The 14,628-nt window shown below is 38.5% G+C and overlaps 1 protein-coding gene across 1 annotated transcript; it reads right to left on the bottom strand.

Annotated features, from left to right (window-relative positions):
• Positions 1 to 1,016: 1,016 nt before the first annotated feature.
• On the bottom strand, positions 1,017 to 13,818 carry LOC106960875 (protein NLRC3-like). The gene is made up of 5 exons (XM_015054241.1): positions 13,770 to 13,818; positions 12,762 to 13,043; positions 10,689 to 12,438; positions 3,934 to 4,113; positions 1,017 to 1,560 (listed from the first exon to the last, which is right to left on the bottom strand). Exons 1-5 carry the CDS (start codon positions 13,798 to 13,800, stop codon positions 1,371 to 1,373), a joined length of 2,433 nt encoding a protein of 810 aa, XP_014909727.1. The 5' UTR covers positions 13,801 to 13,818; the 3' UTR covers positions 1,017 to 1,370.
• Between the last annotated feature and the right edge of the window lie 810 nt (positions 13,819 to 14,628).

Below are 14,628 nucleotides of genomic sequence, written 5' to 3'. Positions count from 1 at the left end.
TTTATAACAACCAGTAATGTTAGCTAGGCATTTGTCTGCAAGTCACTGTCATATTCTGACAGTGTGCAGCAAGGGACATTTTTGAAATGGTATTTAAATAAATGCTGGAATATGATGACACTGTTTTTAGTTTTTGTTCTTTTTTTAAGTGACCACAATGAATTGACTCATCACCGACTGAGAATGTCCAGAAGAGATTCACCAAGTTTGAATTCATGAAAAGGCTTTCGCCATGATTAACTATTGCAAGAACAGCTGTAATTTCTGAGCATTTCTGGACACCTTCAAAGAGCTGCTTCCAGGAAATGAAGACAAGAAGAAGATCTCCTGTTTTCAGAGCATTACAGGAAGACTATTACGAAGGAGATGGCTGACATAAAGCAAAAAATGTTACTGTTGAAAGAACCTATTTTCTTAAGTTAAAGAATAAGTAATTCTGTTTTAGTTTTTCAATCAGCATTTCAGAGTAACAATATACTGACCAGACGTTAAACCCTCTGTTATCTTAGAACAAGTTATCTTTTGTTTTATTCCAATGTACAAAGGGTTTGTTCTACAGTTATGATGGTAGTTATAAGTAGTCCAGTGTGTTTCACTACATTTGAGGTGAGAATATCAATAACTCTGTTAGCATTGCATTTGACACTGTAATACTAAATTACATCTTTATAATTGTTGCTACTAGTTTCAATTTACTTGAGGTAAAAGTTAATATTAATGACATTTTTGGCGAGGTTAATGACAAGTTGTCATAACGAAGACATGTTGAAGAATGTCAACTTTGTATTAAAAGTGTCATTATTTACCGAATGACACTTTATGAAAACAGTCATAACTTTTCATGAAGACTTATTGATGTTCATGACACGTGTTATGTCATGTTTATGACAGTGTCATGACAGTCTTATTCACACCCCTTCAAATAAAGTGTTACCGAAGCTTCTGATTCAGGAAATGGATAAAGGGCGATTCCACCTAATTATTCACTACAATCAGCATCTTTAATCTAGTTAAAATTTAAAAAACCTAGATCCCTTAAACCTGGACTTTATTATTATCAACTAAAATGAGAATATTTAAAATTAAGTGTGGGATTAGTGGAACTTTAATAAAGGGAGATTTCATTCTCACTCACTTTTTACATCCTAACCTTTGACCTGCTTGACATGAGGGGGATTTCTACACACTGGGGGTCCGAATGCTGTCCTGTTCTGACCTCAGGTCAGCAGGTCCAACTCAGTTACACAGAGGGACTAAATTAAACTCTGGATCCAAGTCCAGGAACAAACTCAGAAAATATTTATTAGAACAGAAGATATGATCTTTGATTAATGATCAATTATATATACTATTCACTGAAATACCAATAATTATATAATTGCATACCCCAATGTTTCCAGTCTGCAGCCTTCAGTCTGTAGAAACCCACAGAGCTCCTTCACTCCAGAATCTCCCAGCATGGTTTTGCTCAGGCTCAGTTCTGTCAGATGGGTTGGGTTGGACTTCAGAGCTGAGAACAGAGACGTCCAGCTGGTCTCTGACAAACTGCAGTCCCTCAATCTGAATAAAGAATAAATATAAGCAGTAATACCATGGTCAGTAAACCATTTACCAGTGGTTTTTGGCACTGTGAGCAGGTGCCAGGTTGTGCTGAAAAATGAAATCATCTCCATAAAGCTTTTCAGCAGATGGAAGCATGAAGTGCTCCAAAATTTCCTGATAGCCATTACTGTGCTCAATTGGTCTGCCAACTCTCCTGACCTGAACCCCATAGATTATCTGTGGGATATTGTAAAGAGAAAGTTGAGAGACCCAACAGTCTGGATGAGCTTAAGGCCGCTATCGAAGCATCCTGGGCCTCCATAGCACCTCAGCAGAGCCACAGGCCGATTGCCTACATGCCACGCCGCATTGAAGGCTGCAAAAGGATTCCTAACCAAGTAATGAGTGCATAACCGAACAATTATTTGAAGGTTGACTTTTTTGGTATTAAAAACACTTTTCTTTCATTGGTCGGCTGAAATGTGGTAATTTTTTGAGACAGGAATTTTGGGGTATGCCAAAATCATCAGTATTAGAACGCTAATTGACCCGATATATTTCAGTTGGTGTGCAATTAATCTAAAATATATGACAGTTTAATTTTTATCACTACATTATGGAAAATAATTAACTTTATGACATTATGGTAATTCTTTATAAGTACCTGTATATTAGGATCACTATAGATAAAAAGTAGTACATTTCTGCCAAAACCCCATAAATCTTCTGGAAAAAGAAAAATTATAAATTCAAAGTCAAAATATTTCTAGAAAAACTAGTTTTGAGATTAATCTCAAACATTTCTGAGTTTTAAGTAAAAAATGTTCAACATTTCAACTTCAATTGTTTGTGTTTTATCTACAACTTTTTATCTCAGAATGTCTCAGTATTTTGGCAGAAATATACTTTCAAAATCTACTTTTAAATATACTTTGTCTTTATGCAGTGGCCCTAATACTGATCATTAGCAGTTTTAGGGCCATTAATACTGGCCCTAAAACTGCTGTGATGGTTAAAGTCCTAAAGTCCTAACAGAGATCTTCATTTTACTCTTGTTAAATTTTAATCTGTTCCATGAACTGCTCATCTGCTCAGAATGTAGTTTTATGTGCAAGTTTGCATACAAATGATCAATAAATCTTCTTGTAATAATCACATTCTGCTGTAATTGCAGCCTGTCTATGCAATGCATGGCAGGAGCCTACTGTTCTACACCCAATAAATGGTCTCTATTTATTCATAGCTTTATTTATTTTTCCTCCGTCACCATTAATGTGGCCCGAACCACTGCATGCCCCCACACAAAACTGATATCAAAACATTCAGCTTGATCCCGAGAAGGGAGCCATTACTTTTAGTGGGATTCTGAGTTAAAATTGCAACATAAATTGTGAAAAACGAGCAAAAAGCGAGGCTTAGTGTCTCAGAGAGTCAGTCTTTCTCTCTGACACATATATACAGCACAGTGCATTTCTGACTCCAAAACTCTTTTTTTTATGGAGGACTAAAACCGATATCCTCTCCTTGGGCTGCCACCTTATCGTGGTGGAGGGGTTTGAGTCAGTAGCGGAACAAGTCATCGTCGGGTCGGGGGGCGGGGCTAATGACCGGGCTCCTATATGTTTACAGGATGTACCTTTGGCAGGAACGTCAGCGCGGGCGGGGGGTTGGGAGGGTAAACGGGATGGAACGTATTCATTAGTCTCTTTTACCCAGAAAACACTTGGAGAAGAAATCGGAAAAACCATGAGTGAATGAAACAGTGACTGGGCAAGCCTACTATATAATTTACAGGGGGACCACCTCTATATTATACTACATACACCTTATTCAACAGGAGAGGGCCCACTTTCTCTGGAAGAGGACGGTTCCTCTCTGACCCGGCCCAACAGACCCACAGCTTCAGGACAAAGTGAGGAACCTGCTGCTGCTGCTGCAAACCTCACTGTCATTCAGTTCATCTAGATTTGCTTTTCTACAATCAGTCACTTCTTAGATGTTTCATTAATGATGATTTGAACTGGTCAGTGTTTGTGGCTCGACTGGAGGAAAACATTTCATTCTGGATGTAAAGATGAGAATCAGAAATAAAACAATCTGAATCTTTACCAACCAAACTGAAACATCTCCATCATTAATTAACTTCATTTGAATTATTTTACTCATTTTGTTCATCAGTCAGAAACATTTTAAAGTGAAAAAAAGAAAAACAAACTTCAATAATTTCAGTCTGAAATAAGATAATTATTCATTAATAAGGTAAAATGACAGAGATTTTATTTTGTCATTTAAACAGGCTTTTTTTTTAAAGAAAATAATTAGAATAAATTTATTAAACTAATTATTAAAATATCAATGAATGATTTTATTGGATAAATAGAGAAAACAAACCTCAGTTTCTTCATTTTACTGACTGAACTCTCCAGGATCTCAATCAGATTCTTCATCTCAGATTCTCCACCTCCCTCTATGCAGATCTCACTAATTTCCAGTTCAGTCAGATCTGGGTTGGACTTCAGAGCTGAGGCCACAACTTCACATTCAGCCTTTCCAAGCCTACAGCCGCCAAGTCTGTGATGAGAGAAGAAATAAATTCAATTCTAATGAAATCAATCTGAATCATAAACAGACTAAAATATGATAACAGTGATGTCATCTGAACATCTGATCAACATCTGATCTTTAATTTACTGAGTTTGACCCAACAGAGAGTCTGTGCAGTTCCTGATTAAAGTCCAGGTTCTGGTTCTGGTTCTGGTTCTGGTCCAGGCTTCATGTCCTCAGACCTTCAGCTGCAGTCAGTCAAAATAAGCGACTAACTAATGACTGAGGAGGAGATTAATAAAGTAATATCCAAACTTAAGGAATCAGATGTCAGATGAGGATGGCGACCCGACAGAGCAGCTGCTTAAGAATTGATTTAATCATGATCAGGTGCAAAAACATGGGCACCTTAACAGAAAAGTGACATTAATATTTAGTAGATCCTCCCTTTTGCAAAAATAACAGCCTCTAGTCGCTTCCTGTAGCTTATAATGAGTTCCTGGATTCTGGATGAAGGTATTTTTGACCATTCCTCTTTACAAAACAATTCCAGTTCAGTTAAGTTTGATGGTCGCCGAGCATGGACAGCCCGCTGCAAATCATCCCACTGATGTTCAATATTCATGTATGGGGACTGGGATGGCCATTCCAGAAAATTTTAATTGTTCCTCTGCATGAATGCCTGAGTAGATTTGGAGCCATGTTTTGGATCAATGTCTTGCTAAAATATCCATCCCTGGCGTAACTTCAACTTTGTAACTGAATCTTGAGCATTATTCTCAAGAACCTGCTGATATTGAGTGGAATCCATGCGACCCTCAACTTTAACAAGATTCCCAGTGTCGGCACTGGTCACACATTGGCCATCAAAGCATGATGGAACCTCCACCAAATTTTACAGTGGGTAGCAAGTGTTTTTCTTCGAATGCTGTGTTGTTTTTTTGTTGGTTTTTTTTGCCGCATAACGCCTTTTTTATGACCAAATAATTCAATCTTTGTTTCATCAGTCCACAGGACCTTATACCAAAATGAAGCCGGTTTGTCCAAATGTGCTTTTGCAGACCTCAAGCGACTCCGTTTGCGGCGTTCTTGCAGAAAAGGCTTCTTTTGCATCACTCTCCCATACAGCTTCTCCTTGAGCAAAGTGCGCTGAATTGTTGAACGATGCACAGAGACACCGTCTGCAGCAAGATGATGCTGCAGGTCTTTGGAGGTGGTGTGTGGTTTGTCCTTGACAGTTCTCACCATTCTTCTTCTCTGCCTCTAATATTTTTCTTGGCCTGCCACTTCTAGGCTCAACAAGAACCGTTTCCTTACTGTGCTCCTCACAGTGAAAACTGACAGGTTAAATCTCAGAGACAACTTTTTGTAACCTTCCCCTAAACAACTATGAACAATCTTTGTTTTCACATCATTTGAGAGATGTTTTTAGGTGCCCATGTTGCCACTCTTCAGAGGATTCAGATAGGAGAACAACTTGCATTTGGCCACATTAAATTCCTTTTCTCATGATTGGCTACACCTGGCTATGAAGTTCAATGCTTAATGAGGTTACCAAACTAATTTTGTGTTTCAGTAAGTCAGTGAAAAGTAGTTAGGAGTATTCAAATCAATAAAATTATGAGGACACCCAAATTTTTGCACCTGTCAAATTTTGTTTTAATGCATTTTTCACATTTTCTGTTAGTACAATAAACCTCAATTCAATATTGAAATATTACTGTGTCCATCAGTTATTAGATATATCAAACTGAAATAGCTGTTGCAAACACCCACATATTTAGAAATAAAAATAATTAAGATTAATAGGGATGCCCAATAGGGGCGATTCTAGGATCTGACCTTTAGAGGGGCTTAGCCCCCAGCAGGGCTAAGACCCAAAAGAAGATATTTGCTGGTGCATTTTTCTAAATCTCATTGCTTATTTACATACATTCACACATAAAATTAAATAGTTTTGTCCAACTAAAACTGTTAACTACATACAGCTCTGGAAAAAATGAAGAGACCACTGCACTGAACCCCATTGAAAATCTTCTGGTTATTCCACCAAATATTGATTTCTGAACTCTTCCTGAGTTAAAACCTTAGTTTACTTGTTTATATTCATTTAGAAACAAGTACTTTCAGATTTATTTGGGGTCTGAAAGCACTGCATCTTTTTTGTTAATTTGACCATTTCTCATTTTCTGAAAATAAATACTAAATTTTTCCTTGGAATTTCAGAGACATGTCAGTAGTTAAACAATGTTCATTTTACTTCAACATGTACCTATAAAGAGTAAAATCATAGAACTGATTATTTTTTCCAGAGCTGTAAATATGTGAAACCAAATCAGACGACATCATGCCTGCCAACATCTGCTAACATTAATGAGAGACAAGCAGCTGTGGAGTGCCAGTCCTAGTGGGGCCTGCTGCCCCGGATATTAAAATAAAATGTACTCAAAACTATCCATTTCATTTGAAGAACATTTTATGAAATTAATAAGATTAATAAACCTAAAACCAATTTATTATCAAGGTAGAAGTTCAGGTTAATGACTAGTTCTCCATTTGTCATCAACCTGAACTTTATTTGAAAATCGTATGTAGAAATTGCATCACCCTGATTTTTAGTAGGCCTTTTTGCTTTAAACAAGAATGTTTGTTCATCTATGGAAAAGTAGAAATTATGAGTCAGGGTTTTACTATTTCGGTTCACAGTTCATGAAGTGGGTCCATCTGTCATGATTTGTAGAATTAGTGAGGGAGAACGCAGGGAGGACCCAGGATGAAGATGATTTAATAATGAAATAATCCAGACGGAACAGAATTCAAACGGGCCGCACAGGAAGCAACGGGGATGACAGAGATGCACACAAGACGTACACACGACAAGGATCCGACAAGAGACAAAGACAACAGTAGGACTTAAATACACAGGGAGGGTAATCAGTAAACTAGACACAGCTGGAATCAATCAACAGGGAGGACAGGACAGAGACTCACAAGGAAACAGGACTTAACACAGAAAATCTCAAAATAACTACACAGAAAAACACAGATCACAACACTATCATAGTTTCAGTACCAAACACCTTTCTGTTCACAAAGAAACAGCCTAATATTCTGTACTGTTCTTTAGTTTTACCTTATTTAAGTGACTCCAGAGGTTTGTGAAATTAATTACAAAACAACACAACAGTCACTAATCAAACTTCAAAACAGAGCAAAAAGAGTAACTAACAAGACTTATTACCGGGCTCAGACTAACCCATTATTTATCCAAATATTTGCACACATACAACATTTTGTACTGAACAACTACAAAGTAATCTTGAAATAAATAAAACCAATGCTGTACACAATTTCCATTCATAAATATCACAAAAATAATTCAAAATTAATTAAGTACTGCATTGCCACTTAAAATTGCCCATTGGAAAAAACCACTAAGCATGATATTTTCCATTACAAATTGCCATCTGATTAAAGCTGCTGATTATACAAGTCTGGCCCTTTGTAGCTGGTTAAAAATATATATTCATAATAGTCTTTACTGTTTTCTTTGGAGGCTGGGTCTACACCAAACTTACCATCAATAATTCATCATTTGATATATTAAGTGAGGCAAAGAGCTACTTGTCTCTCCAGAGATTCAGGTTGCAGATCCTGATCTAGCAAATGGAAAATATGATCCTATATCAATACAGCAGCTAACAGTGCAGTACTATAATTATTAATTCATTGTTAAAGTAAAATTGTGAAGGTTAAAAAAATCTACCACTAAATGTTAGCAAAACACATTTAGTATAATTTCCTCAGTACCTCCGTAAGTCCCTGTCTAGGACCGGCCCTGGCCTGCAGGTCTGTGTCTGGTGTACTTTTGCTTGGCAAGTTTTATTTTTCATTGATAGAAAGTGAGATTATCCAAACTGGTAAACCACATTAATAAAATAGCAAAATAATACATTAAATGACCACTGAAGCCTGAATTCTTAAAATATATCAACATTCCTGAATAAACCATACAGAAACAACAAGCGTTTTAACTGTAGGAAATATCCATCTATGTACTATTTATCTATTAGCATGATTTTTTCTTTAAATGGGCATTTATATTATTTTGGCTGTGATGGACCGAGCAGTTAAGGAACAGCCAGGCACCGGTTTAAAGTCAAAATAGTTATTTTTTTATTTAACCCAAACAAAACTTGGGTAAATAATAGAAAAAATGACAAATTTGGGCCCATAAAAGAGGTCAAAGTAACAGACATCAACTCAGACTAACTCAAAAAAACAGACCTCTCAAACAGAGCCAAAAGGGGACTTAAATACTGGCTGATCAGGCCACATACAAAACACAAAAGGGGAAAATACACAGAAACCTAACTGAAACTAACGTAACAAAATCCCATTCCCCCCCTCTGGATGATGCGTAGTGGTGTGAACCAATTTGCAGTCTCAACTGGCTTGCTCCACCCCTTCTCCACCTCTCTGCTCTCCTAAGGATTGGGGCAGTCAGCACTTAAGAAACTCAGAAACAAAACAAAGATTAAATCAAGCAAAACACAACAATGTAAACTGAAATGTGTGCACTTATTCTAGAATACAATGTGATGTGTTGCTTTCTAAACAAAACCAGTTATTCTGTAAATTAAATCCTAAACTTAAAGAAATCCAAATATAAATGAGATAAACCTATTGCGTGTGGTGAGAGTGAATATTACCACATTTGTGTGGCTGTAACTGCAGCCATCACATTGGCTAATGCTATTAAATAAAATATCATCCAAACTCAACATCCTAAGCAAATAATCTAACCACAATAGTCTACTAAAAGCTGAAGAAGAAACTGAATCAATAATAAAAATGTTCTGTACCCTATCAGCCTCTGGAGATGATTGAGGGATGAAGAGACGCTAATGTCTGGTTCTTTAGTTCTGACGGGTCTCCTGTATTCTTCTCCTGATCCATTCTGTCTATCATACACCAGCACAGTGCGCCACAACGGACATTTTTTTTGTCCATCGATAGACACATTATCCATCCTCACTGACATTGTTCAGCCTGGGATGTGCATCTTTTCACTCACGTCTGGATTTCTCCAAGAGCTTTTGCTTGTAAGGATGGTGGAGTATTGGGTGATAATTTAAAAAGATGCGGGTTGATAGCACAGCTGTGTAGTGTTCTTATCTAAACATCCACAGTCAGTTTTCTTGATGTTTACTAACATCAAGAAAACTATCATTTGGAAATAAATGACTTTTTTAGGCTCCAGCTGAGACACCATTGTAATAAAAATCTAAAGTATTTGAAGGAGGAGACAGGTCTAATTAAAATCCTTTTAGTCATGTAACAGAAAAATTTCCAAATAAATAATATCCAGACTATATGCATGTCTACAAATGGGGAGAAAAATATCATAACATACATTAAAGTTAAACAAAATAATCCAAAATAACAATAACTGATGATGTTTGGTTAAATATTTTCATTTCTCAGATTCACAGCTCAAGTTCAGGCCTGTGTAAGAAATTTTCTTAGAAAAACTTGGAGAGTTTTTTTGTTGCCTCTAACATTAAGAGTAAACGATAGGAACTGTGGGAAAATGTCTGCAGGACATTTTCATGTCTTTTGGAATGTACTGAGATTGACCCCTACTGGTCAGAGGTGATAAAGGAAATCAATATACTTTGGACTTAAATTTAACCTGTGATTTTACTGAGTAGAAGGTTCTGGGTTCTGTCAGGTTAATTGGTTTCTCTAAATTCTCTCTAGGTGTGAGTGTGTGCATTGGCGCAACTGCACATTATTCTGGTGGATGCGAAAACATAAATCCACCCCCCCCAAAGGAAGGAACGTACGTCTGCGTACAAAAAACACAAAATACACTCGTCAACCCCCCTCCCCCGATACCCCGAGGCGAGGGGTGAAAGGGTGAAACTCGCGCTAGATTTACCTCACCATGTGCGTGAGGTGAAGGAGCGTAAGGCGCGCTGAAGTGTATGGGAAAACATAATCGGCGCGCCGCCCTCTCCAGACGGGGTTTTGGCGCCCCCTCTGGTGCTGCGCCCCTATGCGTTGCATGCCCTGAATACCCACTTTTTGCGTCACTGAGTGTGTGTGTGCATGGTTGTGTGTCCTGTCTGTCTCTGTGTTGCCCTGCGACAGACTGGCGACCTCTCCAGGGTGACCACGCCTCTCTCCCGGATCGTTAGCTAGAGAGGCGCCAGCGACCCTCTCGACCCCACTAAAGGAGTAGGGTGTACAGAAAATGGATGAATGAAACGTCCACATGATCCTGGCACCAAATGTATGATCAATTTAATTATCTTTTTTATTGTGAATTTACTCACATTGGGTTTTACTCTTTATTATCATTCAACAAGATGGAGCTGGACAAAGACAATTTTAAGTGTGAGGCTGAATGTTTAGTTTATTTATATTTCTAAAACTGCAAAAGTAACAAAAAATAAAGTTTATAAAAGAAATAGTCCAGAGGATGAAGGAAGTAGTTAAAGGCCAAAAACATCCAGAATCAACTTGAAGAAAGAAGAAGAAACAGGAGGACAATAGTGCTGAATCAGCATTCACACAATGAAAACATCTGGACTCACCGAGCCTTTCTGCAGTTCCTCACAGCTGGAACCAGTCTCTGTCGTCCATCTGATGATGTGTTGTACTTCTCCAGGTCCAACTCATCCAGAACCTCTGACATCTGCAGCATGAAGGTCAGAGCTGAACAGTCAGACACTGAGAGCTCCTTCCCTGAATCCAGCAGCCGTTGGATCTCCTGATAAAATGAGACGTCGTTCATCTCCATCAGACAGTAGAAGATGTTGATGCTTCTGGCAGCAGAGATTCCATCAGTGTTCATCTTCTTCAGGTTGGTGATGATTCTCTGGATGGTTCCTGGACGGTTCTCTGTCTGACCCAGCAGATCCTGTAAGAGTCTCTGGTTGCACTCCCCAGTGAGACCATGAAGGAAGCGGACAAACAGGTCCAGGTGGCCATTTTTACTGCTGAGACATTTCTTCATGACTTTCTTCATGAACTCATCTAGAGATGTTTCATTGTATTCTTCTCCCAGGAACGTCTTGATGACCTCTGACCTCCTGCTGGGGAAGCTGTGGAGCATGTAGACGGCAGCCAGAAACTCCTGGATGCTCAGATGAACAAAGGAGTAGATGGAGATGTTACGCGTTCCTCTCTCCTCTTTAAACATCTGAGTGAAAACTCCTGAGAACAACGCAGCATCTTTGATGTTGATGCCGCATTTATCAAGATCTTTGTCATAGAAGATCAGGTTTCCCTTCAGCAGCTGATCAAAAGCCAGACTACCTAGAGACTCAATCAGCTTCCTGTTCTCCGGATCTTCTTCAGCTTCTTCTTCATAATTTTCTTCCTTGATTGTAAGCTGAAACAGCAGGAACTCTATATACATCTCAGTCAAGGTCTTGGGCAGCTCTCCTCCCTCTCTGGTCTCCATCATTTCATCCAGAACTTTAGCAGTGATCCAGCAGAAAACTGGGATGTGACACATGATGTGGAGAGTTTTTGATTTCTTGATGTGGGAGATGATCCTGCTGGCCTTCTCTTCATCATCACTGAATCTCTTCCTGAAGTACTCCTCCTTCTGGGGGTCAGTGAACCCTCTGACCTCTATGACCCTGTCAATAGATTTATCTGGGATCAAACTGGCTGCTGCAGGTCGTGTGGTTATCCACAGGAGAGCAGAAGGAAACAGTTTCCCAGTGATGAGGTTTGTCAGCAGAACATCCAGTGAAGTGGACTTTTTAACATCAGTGAGGACTGGATTCTTGTTGAAGTCCAGAGGAAGTCGACTCTCATCCAGGCCATCGAAGATGAACAGAACATGAAACTTTTTAAAGCTGCAGATTCCTGCATCTTTAATTTTGTCAAAGAAGTGATGAATCAGTTCCACCAGGCTGAAAGTTTCTTCTTTCAAGTTATTCAGCTCTCTGAAAGTGAATGGAAATATGAAATCAATGTTCTGGTTGGTTTTGCCTTCAGCCCAGTCCAGAGTGAACTTCTGTGTTAAGAGTGTTTTCCCAATGCCAGCCACTCCCATGGTCATCACTGTTCTGATTCGCTGCTTCCTACCAGGGTTGGGTTTAAAGATGTCTTCCCTTTTTATTTTTGTTCCTTGATTACTGGATGCTGTTTCAATCTGTCTGATCTCATGTTCCTGGTTGACCTTTCCAGTTCCTCCTTCTAAGATGTAGAGCTCTGTGTAAATATCATCCAGAGAGGTTTTCTCTCCACGTATTGCAATGCCTTCACAGATAGATTGGAACGTTTCCTTTAGAGAGTCTTTGAGGTCACGTTGACATCGATCATCAAAATCTGAACAAACAGATAAAGACACAAGATGTAACACTTGAACAAATTAAGATTCATCCTGTGAATTTTTATGGAGCTGTACAGTGTAGCTTTGCTTATTAATAAATTGACTGGACTACAAACATCATGCTGAATATTCAAAGTGGTTTCACACTAGGAGTCACCTCCTATTATGTCTACAGGAAAACCTTTCCATAGATTTTGACCTACAGCTCAGCAGGAGGTGTCAGACCGTAGTGCTCCATTTATTTTTGTTGTTATAACTGTAGTTAGTCACTGTTGGACGAGTTCACTTCAACTCAGTCATGATTAGTGAAGGGACTAACCTAAATCAAAGGAGTCAGAGAACAAACTCAGCTGATTGGACAGTGTAGGATCTATAAAATGAAGATGTTTGATCATCAGTCTGCAGGCTCTCTGTCCTTTCTTCATCACATCATCGATGGTGTCGCGGGCCTTGTTTGCTCTGGTTTGGTTCTTCTGAAGTATTTCTTCTTTCTCTAAACGTTTAAAAATGCCATCTGCCTCAAGGCCATCGAGGAGCTGAGTCAGGATTTCCTCAGAAACTCTCTCCACAAACTCAATGCGAATCTTGAAAAGTTTTTTCTCTGCAGACAGAAATCAGAAACAGGATTCATTCAAACGTGATGAAGATCAACTATTCATGTTTCTCCATCCAGAGATTCACAGTCTGTTGATCAGCTCCTCAGGTCTAAACCTGCTGTTGTGTTTCTGCCTCATATCTGAGTGACGACCACTGATTCTGTCTACATGAGACCAAATGAAGCTTCTGGTTCATCACTTTCTATCCTCACTGCAGGAAGAACAATGAAAGAAACACCTTCTAAATATGGAACTGAACTATTTTAGGAAAACAGGAAACTCTGATATTATTGGTGAATATTGTGATGGAAATATTGAATAATTAAGCATTTTAATCACTTTTCTTTCTTCATCTCTATCTCTAAGCTTTAGCATCTCTGTCACCAAATGTTGGAATAAAAGACACAGCAAGTCTTTTCATCTGAGATAATAAATTAGTAATAAATGATGTGATTACTGGATAAATGAATTAGTGTATATAGCAAATATTCCTGAAGTATCAGAGCTGCTGGCCTGTTCTTCACTTCGGTTCCTTTTAGTTTCCATCTGAGTTCAGTTTTTACCTTCAGGTTTCACAGAAACTCACAATGTTTCCACCAGAGCTTCACTGAACAGGAAGCATGAAAACAATAAAGACACTGAGGCTGAGCTTCATCACATGGCAGCAACACAGGCTGTGATTGGTCAGTTTGTTTTTTTAAGATTATTCATTTCTGCTTCTGATCACTTACCGAAATCCTGCTGGACTTCCTGCTGTGCCATCTTTTATCTGGAAAACAGGAAGATTCATTATGTTTCAGACTTTATTTCATAAATAATTTAATTTGCTCTTATGGCGTTTGGATGGAAATTAGATATGCCAGATTGATACACGCTCCCTACCAGAAAAAAAAAAAACTATGCAACTGTGGAACCCATAATAAATCAGTATGTAAACTGACTATTTAAAAAATAATTTATATGATCATTAATTTATCATATTGTAAGACTCGTGGGTGTCCAGCTACTGTGACTCTCCTTTGTAGAATAATCCACAGAAAATAATTGAGTTCTTTCTCAGTGTCGAACATTTAACTTTTTTCCGCTACACAATCAGCTGTCAACCAACTCAGCTGACAGGCACCCCGCTGTTTTTCCAACGTTCCCCTTCTCCCCCTTTCAAAATAAAACATTTTACATTCTGATAACTACAATTTTCACGCTTTCACTACTTCCCCCTTACGACAAAAGAAGCGTCCCCGCTTCAAAACATAGCAAATAAAATGGGGTGATTTAGTACAAGAAAACAGCCATTTTCATAAACTAAAATTATAGAATTGTACTTTTACAGGAATGAACTGTTAACACAGGAAACAAGGAAGAGAAAAAAATAATCACAATGCGACTTCAAAAACCCTTGTGAACAGAGCATCGGAGTAACCAAAAGTCATAGCTTAACAGTGAAGAAGGGGGAAAAAAAGAAAAAGTAAAATAACCCTTCAGAAGTCAGGCCTATACCTGTCTGGAGGACGAATGGGACGCCCAGACCTAGTTTGTTGCTTCACTGGGGTTGGAACTGCACTGTCTGGTGGGCCTGCTACTGCAGCTGGA

The sequence above is a fragment of the Poecilia latipinna genome, unplaced genomic scaffold (genome assembly GCF_001443285.1).
Source record: "Poecilia latipinna isolate Pla-1442-1.1 unplaced genomic scaffold, P_latipinna-1.0 Scaffold1241, whole genome shotgun sequence".
In the NCBI taxonomy this organism is placed as follows: Eukaryota; Metazoa; Chordata; class Actinopteri; order Cyprinodontiformes; family Poeciliidae; genus Poecilia; species Poecilia latipinna.
Note: the sequence above shows the minus strand (reverse complement) of the source record. Positions and strands in the feature narration are given on the sequence as shown.

Coding starts and splice junctions, on each gene's coding strand:
- LOC106960875 (XM_015054241.1), bottom strand. CDS start 13,800: ATGGCACAGCAGGAAGTCCAGCAGGATTTCG. Junction 4,114..10,688: donor AGGAACTGCAGAAAGGCTCG/GTGAGTCCAGAT, acceptor CTCTCATCACAG/ACTTGGCGGCTGTAGGCTTG. Junction 1,561..3,933: donor AGTAAAATGAAGAAACTGAG/GTTTGTTTTCTC, acceptor TTCTTTATTCAG/ATTGAGGGACTGCAGTTTGT.